This window comes from Macrotis lagotis, chromosome X (genome assembly GCF_037893015.1).
Source record: "Macrotis lagotis isolate mMagLag1 chromosome X, bilby.v1.9.chrom.fasta, whole genome shotgun sequence".
Taxonomy (NCBI): Eukaryota; Metazoa; Chordata; class Mammalia; order Peramelemorphia; family Peramelidae; genus Macrotis; species Macrotis lagotis.
Genome location: NC_133666.1, coordinates 327,119,162 through 327,133,848, shown reverse-complemented (window position 1 = coordinate 327,133,848; position 14,687 = coordinate 327,119,162). Strand labels below are relative to the sequence as shown.

Below are 14,687 nucleotides of genomic sequence, written 5' to 3'. Positions count from 1 at the left end.
TTGTTAGTTTTCTTATTATTACTTTAGTATGCTTCAGTCCTTTGTGATCAAAGGTTAATTTATTTTCAATGAATACAGTGAGCAAGAATTACTGAAAAGATCAATGGATGAAATAGAATCTCTTGAATATTTCTGAAGGTCATCTGAACTCAATTTTCATAAATATGTTGAGTTTAGTTCTCCCTTGGAGAGATCTTTGCTATAACTGGAATGTACATTATTGGTTGTTTTATGTCCATTTCTCCTGGTTCATTTTTCTAACCCCAGAACCTAGCACAGGGTCTGGTAATTAATAAATACTTATGATTGATTTTTTATGGGTAATGCAATCAAGTATTTACTTGGTGACCATGATGCTCACAACCCTGTGTTAGGCTCTAGGGAAACACTGAAACAACAAAAACCAGTCCTTGACCTCAAGGGGCTTATGTTTTACTGGACTCAAATCTTACTGAAGGCATTTTCTTGAAATGTGATCATGAGCAAATCATCTAACTTCTCTTTAACTCAATTTCATCATCTGTAAAACATGGGGGTTAGATTCTAATGTCCCTTACAATTCTAAGTTTATCATACTATGATCCTACTGCAAATCATTCATTCTATATTTAAAATAATCGAATCAGGCTCTAGAGCCAGAAGAGACTTCAGAGGCCATCTAGTCCAACTCTGCCATTTTATAGGTGATGAAACTGAGACCCATGGAGAGTGAGTACCTTGCTCAAGATCACACAATTGTAAGCCTTAGAAGCAGGCTTGAACACGTCCTCCCACTCCATAACCAGTGGTGTCTTGATGAGCCACACTGCTTCCTTCTTGTTATGTTTTGATTGAAAGGGCTAAATAAAGTAAGGCCTAATGGCTAGACCCATTGAGAACTGGGATAAAACTATAACTTACTTGGCAGTCAAGGGCTTTGTGGAGACAGAATGAAATAATGGAAATGGGAGAGTTGGAGATTGGAAAGCTGAGTTTGAATACTAGCTGTTACTACTTTTTTCTAGCTCCATAATTATGTGTTTATCATGTTCTGTCTTCCTCCAATATGTGCAAAACAACTTTTAAACCTTAAAAGCCTATATAAAATCCTCAATTATAATTTTCCCCTTATCCTCTCTCTCCTCTCTCCTTTAAATTATATGAATCCATTAATGAAATGTTTATTACATTATAATTTGTTATTCATTTATTTTTAGTTATGTCCAACCCTTCATGATCCCTTTTGGGGTTTTGGGAGCAAAGATACTTCAGTGGTTTGCTATGCTATTTCTTCTTCCAGATCATTTTACAGATGAGGAAACTGAGAAAAATGAAAAAAAAAAACAGAGTTAAATGATTGGATCAGGGTCACATAGCTAGGCGGTTTCTCAGGTCAGACTTGAACTCAAGAAGATGAGGGTTCCTGCCTCTGTGCCTGGCACTCTATCCAGTACTCCACCTACCTGCCTTTAAATTATAATTAAATAAATATAATTATATAATGTTATATAATTAAATTTTGATCTTATTTTTGAGAACTCAGTGCATAAACTATGCTAAAATATTTATGCATTGATTTATATAAAGGATTCTTGCCTAAAGCGGGCTTACATTTTTAGTTTTGACTTATTTTCATTCTTTCTCAGGTTACCAGATGGCCAATTGGAAACCAAGGATTGTTATATGACCGAAACTGGATGGTTGTGAATCACAATGGAATTTGCCTCAGTCAGAAGCAGGAGCCTCGTCTCTGCTTAATTAAACCCTTAATTGACTTGCAGCGAAAGACTATGGTCATAACAGCTGAAGGTAAGAAGCAGTCACAAGCTCATATTCACATTCCCTCCTTTGTCAGAAGCAGTGTGGTGTAAGGGAGAGAGTTGGCTACAAGACAAAAGGGCCTTGACTCTGCTCTCACTTGGATTATTTCCTAACCAAGTGCAATAGGCCTTTGGCTCAAAATGAAAGGTCTAGAAACAACTTGAGTAGAATAAAAAGGCAAGGGGGAAGCTAGGTGGTGCAGTGGATAGAGCACCAGTCCTGGAGTCAGGAGGACCTGAGTTCAAATCCAAGCTCAGACGCTTAATAATTACCCAGCTGTGTGACCTTGGGCAAGACATTCTTTTTTTGTTTTTTTAAGGTTTTTTGCAAGGCAAATGGGGTTAAATGGCTTGCCCAAGGCCACACAGCTGGGAAATTATCAAGCGTCTGAGACTGGATTTGAACCCATGTACTCCTGACTCCAGGGCCGGTGCTCTATTCACTGTGCCACCTAGCCACCTCAACTGCACCACCTAGCCACCCCAACTGCGCCACCTAGCCACCCTAGGCAAGTCACTCTTAACCCCATTACCCTAAATAAATAATTTTTTTTAAAGAAGGCAAAATAGTTCATTTATTTGATTTTCAGTTTCCTCTTCTATAAAATGGAGGTAATGGCACATCAAGCTTCCCTAACAGGGTTGTTATGAAGACAACAATGAGGTGATGGAAGAGAAAAGCACAGGTCTGACCATATCACTCCCACAATTTAGTATCTCCTTTTTACTTCTAGCATCAAATATGAATGCCTCTGTTTGCTATTTAAGGTCCTTCATAATCTGGTTCAATACTACTCTTCTGGCCTTACTGTAAATGAAATCCAGGGTCCATTTGCATAAGATTCTTCATTAGTGGAGACTGATTATTTAATGATCCTGTGTGAAGGCAGAGTTGGTGAGAGCTTGAGAAAAGAGAAATCTTAGTCTTGCTTCCAACTTCTGGAGAAAAGGATTGGAGTTTTAGATTCTCTTCTGGTTCCAGAAGGGGAGAGTGACTCTGGTAAGAAGTTCACATTAAGCTGGGGATTATATCTGTTAACTCTATTTCACACACTCTTCAGTTCAGCTAAACTGACTTGCTTTCTCTTTTTTCACCTGTACTACTCCCATCTTTGGTCACTGCAGTAGACACTGTCGTTCATGCTTGGAATATATTATCTCCTTATGTGTCTTTGTATCTTTGTTTCCTAGAAGCTGATTCTCTTAGCTTCTGATGTCATTCTTTGCCCTCCTCCCCAATTACCCTTGTGTTAATCTAACTATCTATATTTTGCATCTAATTTTCATGTACATGTTGTTTTTCCCCATTAGATTGTAAGCTCCTTGGGGATAGGGAATATTTTATTTTTGCCTTCGCATCACCAATTCCTACCCCCAGTGCCTGACACAGAACATGCTCTTAAACATTGATTGCCTTCATAAAATATAAAGCACTCTGTAATATATCATATATTATTTTTAATTTAATAAGAACAGGTGTCAGGAATTGCTTATGTTTTAATGAACAGATAATTGAGCATTTTTCCTAGCAGCTAGAAAGGTGTTTTTATAATCCTAGGAAAGTAAACTGATAGCTTTAACTCCTACTGATTATGGAAACAATCTGAAACAAGAAGAAAAGGAAAAGAGACAGGGTAAGCTTTATTTTCACTGTGAAGTCTGGTGAGGTCTCTGCAGAGACCACTGAGAATCTGGGGCTTCTGGGAGAAAAATATAAGGAATGTATATTGGAATTCTATAATGTCACCTTCCCCCTGTGAGTCTAGTGAATTCTTTTGATTTCCCAAATTTTCCACCATGATCCTGTGACATGAACAGTCAGTTTTAACTATTCTGAGATAATTTTTAAGTTGAAATTTTATTTTATTTTATTTTTCCAATTTTCAACATTCATTCATTTGCAAATTTATGAGTTCCACATTTTTCTATCACCCTCCCTTCCTCCCCCATGTTGGCAAAAATTGTACATGTACATTTGTATTTAGCATATTTACATATTAGTCATTTTGTAAGAGGAATTAGAATTAAGGGAAAAGGAAAAACCCAGGAGAAAGGAAAAACATAAAAGAAAATTTTAAAAAAGAACATAGCATGCATTCAAATTCTGTGTTTTCCCCCCCTCTGGATGTGGATGACATTGTCTGAGATAAATTTTAATGGAACTTTCATTCCTCCTCTGGCCATCCCAGTAACTTGAAAAACAAGAAAAATGGGCTTAGGTAGTTCTATCATTCTATTCAGTATGACAGGCCTAATGGAAACTGTTTTAGCAAGGCTAAGTGTGTGCTGAGATGTTCTTCATGCAGCCAGTGGGTGTTGCTGTTACATAACACAATGTAATCTTAACCTCAAAACCCACAGATTTCTGAACATTTTCTTCTCTGGCATCTGGCAAGTCTTTGTTTTAATTTCTTTCTTTTTTAAACTATGAACAGTTTAGCCTTAGGGAGGAAAGATAGACTCATAATATTAATGCTACAGCTTCAAAACTACACTCTTCTACAAAATCTTTTGGTTGTTTTTACACATTTCTTGAGTGAGAGAAAACAAAAGGAAAGGAAAGAAGGCTTGCTTCCCTCCTTATTGGCATTAGGACATGGTTTAGTGCCTTCCTGCACTTAAATGAGGCTATTTAAATGATACCATTTGCTCTAAAAGGCTAATCTAAGAATTTTCCAAATGCCAAATCCCATAGGAGTTTGGTGAGATGATAATAGCTTTGTAACATAGCACATGCAGTAGATAAGTATTAATTGGATGAATATATCCTAAGTGGCATGCAAAAAGAATCTTGATCTCAAGAAGTTTATAAACCAGTTGGAGATGTACACAAGCATAGAATAGTTACATAATAAAAGGCAGCATATAATTATCAAAATATTGAATTCATTATAGACAAAAATGTCAGAGGATTTCTGAGAAGGAAGTCATGATGGAAGAATGCTTCCAGGTATTGAACTGAATCCTCAAAGTTAAGTAGAATTTGTACAGGTGGGCAGAAACATTTGTCTATATTGCAGAAAAAAAAATGGAAGAAAAGCTCTGGGGCAAGGCATGGAGGCAAGTAGGAGAAAAGTATATCTGAGGATGGGGGGCAGAGTTGATATGCTTGAGATCAGATTGTGAAGGTCTTTCAATACTAAAATTCAGACTCTGGACTTTATCCTACAGGCATGTGGAGCCCTCTAATGTTTTTGAAGAGAGCAGCACAATGAAAACAGGGTTTTAAAAAATTGACCTTAAGGTCATTGGTTCCGGTGTTGTGTGGATTTTATCTTTGCATGCTGTGAGGGTAGATCTGAATGAATGACTGAATAAGTGATCAATTGAATGAAAGAAAGCTGTTTGATGTTTAAGGTAGTCAGGCAAAGGAGAACCAATTAGGAAGGCTCAAAGTAGAATGGTTGTGGTAGAAGTGGAAGTAATCATGACACCTCAAATTCATAATAATTGAAAGTTACATATTGCTCTATTGTTGGCTAAGTTTCATAATATCTACCTACAGATATATATATATATGTATATACATATATATATATATACACACACACAAATCCACATATTTGATCCTCACATCATCCCTATGAGGTAGATGCTTTGTCATTATCCTTATTCGAACACAAAAATAATTATGAAGGGATTTGGGGATTGGATATGGAAAGAAAGAAGGGGAAGTCAAAGGTGACACTAGGATTTTAAGACTGAGTGATCAGGTGAATGGTGATGCTTTTGTCAGAAATAAGGAAACCTGTTTGGAGTATAAGATAATAATACGCTTGGTTTTAGTCATATTGTATTTGTAGGGGCAATTATAGGAGATGAGGAACTAGAGCTTGAGAGAGAGAAGTAAATGGCTGAGGTCTGAGTCCTAGGAGTCATATTCATGTGGGGTAGTAGAGAAATATAAGAGAATAGGGCTGATGCTGCTTATCATTGGTGAGCATGTAGGGTCAGCAAAGGGAACTGAAAAGGAATCAGAGGGATAGAAAAAAGAATCAGGAAACTGTGGTGATGTAAAAATCAAGGGAGTGGAACATTTTAAGTGCCATAGAGAATTGAAAGATAGAGATAGATAGATGGATAGATAGATAGAGAGAGAACACAAAAGAACAAGAAAAGGTCTTTGAATTTGACTATTAGAAGGTCATTGGCAATCTTTCAGAAAACAGTTTCAGTAGAGTAGTAAGGATAAGAAGGCAGGTTTCAGGGGGTTAAAGAATGGACAGAGGATAATAAGAACACATTGTTGGTGTTGGGATATGGATTTTGGATTTTAATTTAGAGTTATGCAAGAGAAATGGTCAAACTTTCTATACCTTTGACCCAACAATTCCATTGCAGAATATATACCAGCAAAGAAGTAAAGACAAAAGAAATATCCAATGTATGCCAAAATTGTCACAGTAGCATTCTTAGTGGTAGCACAGGACTAGAGATTAAATAGGAATATTGGGGAATAAATGAAAACAATTTATGGTATGTGAATATAATGGAATATATTATAAGAAAAGATGAATATGAGAAATTTGGAGAACTGTGTGATATTTGTATGAACTGATACAGAGTGAAATAAGCAGTATCAAAACATAATATATACAATGACCACAATTAGGTAAATGAAAAAAAAAACACTAAAAGGAAGTTGAATATTGAGAAATAGAGAAGACAGAGGGAGTTTTAGAGAAGAGATAATATCTTTTCTCCTTCATTGTAGTGAAGACAGAGACTACTAGAATAATATATCCTATATTATATACTATAATACAAAGTTTCTATAGCAGATGCTCTTTTCTGATTGATTTTTCTTTGTCAAAAATGAGAATTCAATCCTGGGGGTGGGATGGGAAATGACTGTACTATAGAGACAAAAGATATAAATAAAACAAATTGTTTAAAATGTCATATGACAGCTATCCTTAAATATGTCCTCCTAAACTCATGCCAATTTTAGAGTAAATCCCCAGCTGAGAAATAGGTTGTCTTCCAGAATGTCTTAGGGCATTTGGAACTTGCAACACATTTTACCATAGAAAACAAATGTTTTAAATGGCTACATTTCAATTACTATGGAAAAATAACAGCAAACAATATTGTTGCAACACTAGTGTAGTAGAAAGTTGAAGTAGAGCATGCGTAGGGATTGGTCTGAGGAGAGGAGGGGGGTCATGGTTTTAAATAATCAGGAAAACAAAATAAAAAGTATGTCAATAGTTTCCTATATTTAAGTTGGTATGAGCATGACTAACCCAATGAGATCTACTTGGATAACTAGAATCTGAGGAAAGAATGACACTAAAGGTAGTGAAGCTCAGAAATCTTGTTCTTTGATCATTTTGCATTATCTTTTTGATGACTTTGTACTTGGACTCAGGTGCAATTTAAATCTTAGACAGTCATGGTGCTACCTCACAAACTGATTCATTGTGGAACAACTTGTTTTTGTAAAGTCTTCTTTGTAAAGTTGTAGATTCATGAGGTCAGATTCAGAGCTGGAAGGTCTAGTTCAGTAGTCTCATTTTACAGATGAGGAAACTGAAGACCAGGGAGGCAAGGGCACACAGGTAGTAAGACAGGAGAGGTAGGATTTATACCCAGATCATCTGAATCCAGAGGAGGATTCTTTCTACTTTATCCAGTCTCTTGTTTCTGTCTTTCAAGTGGCATCAACAGATTCCCATCTCACTCTTTATGATGTTTGAGACTTAGAGGGAACTTATCAAAAATAGATACAATTTCCTTTTTCTCAAAGTCTAGAGTTTGAAAATTAGATGATGAGGAAATGGAGAAAAATGTTTTTGGAGATTATGAAAGAGACCCTTTTGTACCCTTTCAAGGACATCAGAGGTTGAGAGTATCGATTCTTTTTATGATTAATTTGATTTCAAATATAATCCTCTCCTTTTTCTTATTATAGAAATATGTGTGTATTACATATTGTCATGAGTCAATGCAATTAAGATAAACTTAGTAAAATAAGTTTATTAACAGTAATGTGTATAACTGTTAACAAAGGGGTCAGATTGGCCACCTCAGTAAGACCTGTAGAAGTGTGTGTGGGGCAATCTTCTTTATTGACATGCAGGAAAGGAGGAGGTCTGGGTAGTTAGGGAACATCACAATTGACTACACTGGGGAAGGCAGGTTGGCATTCTGGAATGCCTAATCCCACCCTTCTCTGACAATAAAGGAATATTAATTGTTTTATGTGACTCATCTGCCTCCTGTAATCTTGGTTGGGAGACCAGAACCACCAGGTTTGCTCTCCTTGGGGCAGATCAAACTTCCCTTAATTGTACAAGGACAGGCCAGAACAGATGACTGGATGATGATAGCTTAAACTAGTTGTGGTTTATAGACCACAAGTGGATGATCCAGGAACTAACTGAATGAAAGGAGGGGCAATTACATTCTTGAATTTTATTCCAGGGCTGAGAAATGTGACTTGACAAAATGTAACCAAGCAGTAGGAGAGTAGTCTGTCTTGTGCTTTGAAGAATTAATAAGTGCTCTGTGACCTAACACTATTCACTAACAAGAAAAAAAAATCCATCTCCTCAATATTCTTTATGCACTATAGCTGCTTGGAACACCACGATGGGTCTAGGGGGAACAAAGGAGAAACATTTGACTGCTCATGCATATGGGCTATCATAAATGGTATGATTGTTCAGAATTCAGAAAGTGCCTTTAAAACAGAACCTCAGCAACTTAAGATTAATGTTAATTTAATGTTAATGTATATCCATTGTACTTACCCAGATGGTTGACAATTTTATAGTTATTGAAAAGGTTATTTATTAAGTTGCCTCATGGATGTTGAGCACTGTTCTAAGCCTTTAGGGGGATACAATGGGCAGAGGACAAAGGTCTCTGTCCTGAAGGAGTTGGTGATCTTTGGAAAAATATGCTGCAATATAGCTACAAATTCAAGGTTGGATAGTATACATTGTAAGGATTCAGAAAAGGAAAGATCTCTGTGGAAGAGTATGATTCCTTATACTGAGTTAATATAGGTAAATATTGGAATATTTGGAAGATTGTGGATAATGGAAATAGTACTGCAGGTGTTGGACAGGGCAAAAATTGTCCTTTCCTTTTAATGAAAAAGAATAGGTCCTATGATCTCTAGGTCAATGAGTTTGACATTAATTCTTGGGAAAATATAGAATAGATTATTAAAGAGGTTAGCGAATAATTATGGAAGGAAACATTGATCTTACATAGTACAATCAAGAACGGGTCATTACAGACTAGTCTACTACCTTTTAGAGAGGGTCACTGTGTGAATCAGAGGAATATTATAAATAACATATCTAAATTTTATCAAAGTCTTTCCTAAACTAATTGATACTATACTTATGGAGAAGATAGATGTTATAAATTTGAGAAGGATAGGTAAACATCCTGAATGACATAATCAGTAGTTAAAATCTTGACAAGTTTTTTTATTTTGATAAGACAAAAGTGAAAAGAAATAAATGCAAAATTGACCCTAGGGTTAAAAATATTGATTTTGCAAGTACAAGATGTGAAAGGCATGGTGGATAGCAATTTGTTTAAAAAGAAGATCTTGGGGGGATGGGATTCAGAGTAAAAGCCCCAACCCTTATCTCTCAAGGGGAGAGTAATCCTTAGCTTATGCTCATCAGTCCTTTCCCACCAAACACTGATTATACAAAAGATCAATATAAATAGGAAAGTAAAGTCATTTATCCAAGCTAAACAGTAAATAGAAACTGGAGAAGTTCTATAGAATATTCCAGAGAATACACAAGAGTAAAAGAACTTTTCACCTAGGAGTGAGATAAAATCTCAGTTCAAACAAGGAGGAAATAATTTTATTAAAAGGAATATCTTTATGGTTTTTAGGTACCAGAGTTCAGGGGCATGATGGTGGCTGACTTCCCTACTTATTTGTAGCTCTAAAGGTCTAATCTACCATTCAAAGTCTGTGTTTTTTCTCCTTTCTCTCTTGCACCTCTTTTCCCTCTTCCCTCTCTACCTTGACTGTCTCCCCTTTATTCTTTCACTCTATCTTTCTCTCTTCCTTCTATTTTCCCCCTTCTCTCCTTCCTTCTCCTCTCCTCTTCTTCTCCCTCCCTCCTTTCTTCCTCTTCTCTCCACCCTAAAGTATGTCTGAACATTCCACCACATCACATTCATCATTCTCTCAGGCAATCAGGAATTATAGTTTCTTCCATGTATGCAAGATGAAGCACAGAGTTATCCCTCTGACCATCTAAATGAAACAGGAGTGGGATTTACATTTGCTAATATTACTTAGAATCTCTAATCTCAGAATTTCTTGCTTTAGAAGGAGGGAATCATACAACTATTTTTTTTTAGTTTTTTCAAGGCAATGGGGTTAAGTGGCTTGCCCAAGGCCATATGGCTAGGTAATTATTAAGTGTCTGAGGTCGGATTTGAACCCAGGTACTCCTGACTCCAAGGCTGTTGCTCTATTCACTGTGCCACCTAGCTGCCCCCCCCTTTTTTTTAGGTTCTACAACTTTTCTTAATGACTTCTTAATGCTGCCATTTCTGCTGATATAGTTTTGTCTCTTAAAATACACATGGCTTTCAGAGGATTAGGTCATCACTTGTTGAGTTTCAAGCATAATATTAGTAGGGGCATAGGAACATAGATTAAGATCTAACAATCCAATCTCTTCATTTTTTAGTTTAAAGAATAGTGTCTTGTGTAAGTCCCAAGTGGAAGTCAGAAGAATTTGAACCAAGGTCCCTTGACTCCAAAGTTAGCATCTTTTAAAAAAATACATTTAGTTTTATTTTATTTCCAGTTGCCAATTCTCTCCCTCCCACCTTTAAAATCCTTTCTATTGCATCATGTAGCCCCTCATTGGTAGCAAAAGGCAGATATTATCTGCTGAGAATAATAATGATTCAATTGTATAAAATCCTTTGATTATGGTGTTATAGGTAGGGAGGGAACCAACCTCAAAGCCATGAAGACTTGAGTTCAAGTCTAAATCAGCATACTGGTTGTGTGACTAAATATCAGTCAATTAATTTCTTAGTGCAGTAGGGTCTTAGTTATAGAGAAGATTCTTATACTGGTAGCAAGAATTTCCTCATTTAGGAGTTTGTTATACTAATGAAATCACAGTTCTAGTCCCTGTCTCTATAAATATCTTAAGGTTTACAAGCCTTCTTAACAATAGCTTTTTAAAGTATGAAATCTAAATATTACCATCCCCATAGTTTAAATAAGGAAACTGAGACCCATATATATATATTTAAAGTATGAAATCTAAATATTACCATCCCCATATTTTAAATAAGGAAACTGAGACCCATGATTCATATATATATATATATATATATATATGATATATGTATATAGCAAGTGTCAACCTAAACCCAAGGCAGGTGTGTATATCTGCAACCTGATATAATAAAAAGAACCCTGGTTGTGGTATCAAGGGATCTGTTGAAGAAAAAGTGAATAAAAATCTCTATACAGCAAAGATCATGAAGGCCCACGCATGTCCTTTTATAGAAACAACTTACAGTTCACAATTTTTCAGTAATATTTTTGTTTATACTAATTGTCTTCAACCTTTATTCATGTAGGGATGGAACCTATAGATGTGCCACTAGATGAAGATAATGGAGAAGAGTATCAAGTTTGTCAGAGCAAAGTCTGTGCAGACAGGTAAGAATTTTGAAACAGAAATCTCTGATTTTGACTTCTAAGTGTATTAAAAGCATGTAGATACCCTAGTGGTGCCTAGTAGATACAGAGAAAAAGTTTTTTTTTAATGGTAATGATAAATTATTTGCAGTGTTTAAATTACAATATTTAGTGAATTTTTTGGTTTTCCCATCATTTATCAGCAAATGGGCTATTCTGTGATTAGTGGTCATATCAGAAAGATAAAAACTAGCTCTTGTACAAAGTTATGCAAGCCAAATTTATTGAGATGAAGATTTGAGGTGGTATGACCTGGCATTTGGGCTTATGGTACAATTCAGACTTCAGGCATTTCTCGGTGGGAGATTGTTCCATAAGATCATATTTTTTATTATACTGTATTATGGAAATGCTTGTTTTATTCAATGAATAAAAATTGAATAATTAAAAAGAAAAGATTTATGAGGTCTTTTCATTGGGTCCACTACTACCATCTGGATGGCAGACACATGAAGAAAGGCCTATGATAAGGTGTCTGGTCTTTCATATTCACAGGAGAAACCTCAGCTGCCCACATAGACTAAGAATCAATCAAGACTTAACAAACTTGCTTTGTGCTTTATGCTTTGTATCAGTTAAATTTAGTTTCTCCCGGATTTATGCTTTAGAATCTTTTGAGCATTTAAACTGCTGAGGGGAATTGAAAAATGAGGGAAAAAGAAAGGGGATGACATCTTATTATTTCCTATAGTCTTGGATTCAGGATCTAGTAGGCATACTTTTCTGTACATTGCCAGATTCAAGGGTTCCAACCCTCCATGCAGATGCTTGTCATCTGAGCAAGCATTGCTTCTTGAGTGTTGGAAGCTGAGGTTTCTTGAGTCAGGTAGAAAATAGTAAAAAGAACAATGTTGTCATTTTCATTGACTCGAGAACATGATTTAATTCTATTGAGCCAGTTTGCATGCTTTAAAAGTGTGCTAAATAGGGGTAGTAAATAGGTTAATGGTAGCTATAGAGCTCTGTGCCTGGAACATTTTACTACCTGTGGTACTCTGGGCAAGGGTCACCTAAGCCTGTTTGCCTCAGTTTCCTCATCTGTAAAATGAGCTGAAAAAGGAAATAGCAAACCACTCCAGTATCTTTGCCAAGAAAACCCCAAATGATGTAGCAAAGAGTTGAACACGACTAATTGACTAAACAACTATATATAGGTTAATATGTTACTCTGAGTTTTTTTCCAGTACTAAATAAATTGAAGGGTTCCTTATATCTATGGGATGAATCAATAGGCAGGTATGTGGGACTAACAAAGACATCTGGTACAGTAATGTAAAGGGAAAACAGAAAATTAAACTTCTGAAAGAGGAATTTAATTCTGATTTTCAAGATATACCAAAGAAGAAAGATACTAAATGTTTGGGAACAAGAATAAATTGTTAGCAAAGAAAGACAACAAGTATATGACATCAGCAATGCCTCCCTTCTTATTTCTATGAAGTATTTATGACAATCATCTAAAGAATATGAATCTTGATAAGAATATAAGAAAGGGATAGATAGGCTTCTACAAATTATATTCTCCAGAAGACTATATCTTCATGGATACAAAGTTTGCTGAAAGGTGTTTATTATTTGTAAATTACAAAAGAGCATTTATTCAGTATAGCAAAATGCAGCCTTAAGGATAGTTCTCTAACAACCTTTCTTTCATGTATGTGCTATAATCATACAAGGTTCTTTGATAGAGGAACCACAGTGGTTACTTTGTTTAGTGATCCTTTGATCATCAGCATCAAAAGAAGAATAAAACAGGGAGATATGTAGTCATCCCTGCCCCCTCAGCAGAGTCCAAACCAAAGAGAGAGTTCCATGGATAATGAAGTTCTCTTGATATTCTTTTTGAGAGATCCTAGAATCATATTCTTAGAGTTTGAAGCAACTTCCAACTACCTCCTCTAATAATACCTGGATGTAGGATCACAAATTTAGCTTGCAGATGATCTGGACTAAATATCTTATTTTATAGATGAGGGAACTGAAGCCCAGAGATGTAAAATGATTTTCCCAAAATCTTATAAATTGATAATAATTGACCAAAGGAGTTTTTGAGTCCTCTGACTCTAAATTCAGGGTGTTTTCCTCTGTGCCATGCTGGATGATGTTTTGGTAGTATCACACTCTAGAATAGAATAAAACCTCCTCAGTGAGACCTATAACTATATTTTAAAATTCAATTTTTTACTTTTATGAAGATCCTAATTTTCTCCCTCTCATCTCCCTTTATTCCTCCTATTGAGAAAGCAAGGAAAAAGAACCTCCACTATAAACATGGTCACACAAAATAAATTCCTACATTAACCATATCTGAAAAAAAGTTCTCAGTCTGCTCCCTGAGAATTATCTCTCTGTCAGAAGGTGGGTAGAATATTTAATCATAAGTTCTCTGGAATTATGCTTGGTTATTGTGTTGGTCAGAATTCCAGTCTTCCAAAGTTTTTTATAAGTATAATTATGATAATTGTAATTAATTATATTATATTTAATATATAGATTATATTTTTATTTCTATTCACTTCAGTTCATATAAAGGTGGGAAGATGTTCTTCATCTTTGTTACAAAGTGATAGTATTTAATCTTACATTCATATGTCACAATTTGTTCAGTTTTCCTTAATTGATGGGTGCTCCCTCACTTTCCAATTCTTTGTCACCACAAAAAGCTATTTTAAATATTTTTGCACATATAGATCCTTTTCCTTTGGATGTCCTAAGCTATTGAAGTGAGTTTGGACCACAAAGGAAAATACAAATGGTTGCAAGAATACCTCTTGTCCAGGCTAGTTTCTCTCCTGAGCTCCAGTCTCTAATCATTAAAAGCTTTTCGATATATGGATGTCCCATAGATATCTTAAATGCTACATGTTCAAAACAGAACTCATCTTTTCTCCAAATCTATCTCTTCAGAACTTCCCTGTTATTAGGAAGGGTATTACCATTTTCCTAGTTACTCATATTTGTAAAGTTGATGTCATCCTCCACTCCTGACTGTCCCTTGACCTTAATGTCCAATCTGTTGTCAAATCTTGTTTCTACATTTACATCTTTTATATTCTACCCCTTCTTTCCACTCACACAGCCACTAGCCTAGTGCAAGCCCTCATCACTTCTTGACTAGATTATCACATTAACTTTTTATTTGCTCTTCCTATTTCAAGTTTCTCTCTTGCTGA

The 14,687-nt window shown here is 35.6% G+C and overlaps 1 protein-coding gene across 2 annotated transcripts in view; it reads left to right on the top strand.

Moving 5' to 3' along the window:
- Positions 1-14,687, top strand: part of MOCOS (molybdenum cofactor sulfurase) — a 113,807-nt gene that overhangs the window by 43,748 nt on the left and 55,372 nt on the right. For both annotated transcript variants that reach the window (XM_074204611.1, XM_074204610.1), the window contains 2 exons: positions 1,626-1,788; positions 11,394-11,475. In XM_074204611.1, the coding sequence (XP_074060712.1) occupies positions 1,626-1,788; positions 11,394-11,475 (245 nt within the window). The remainder of the gene's footprint in view (positions 1-1,625; positions 1,789-11,393; positions 11,476-14,687) is intronic.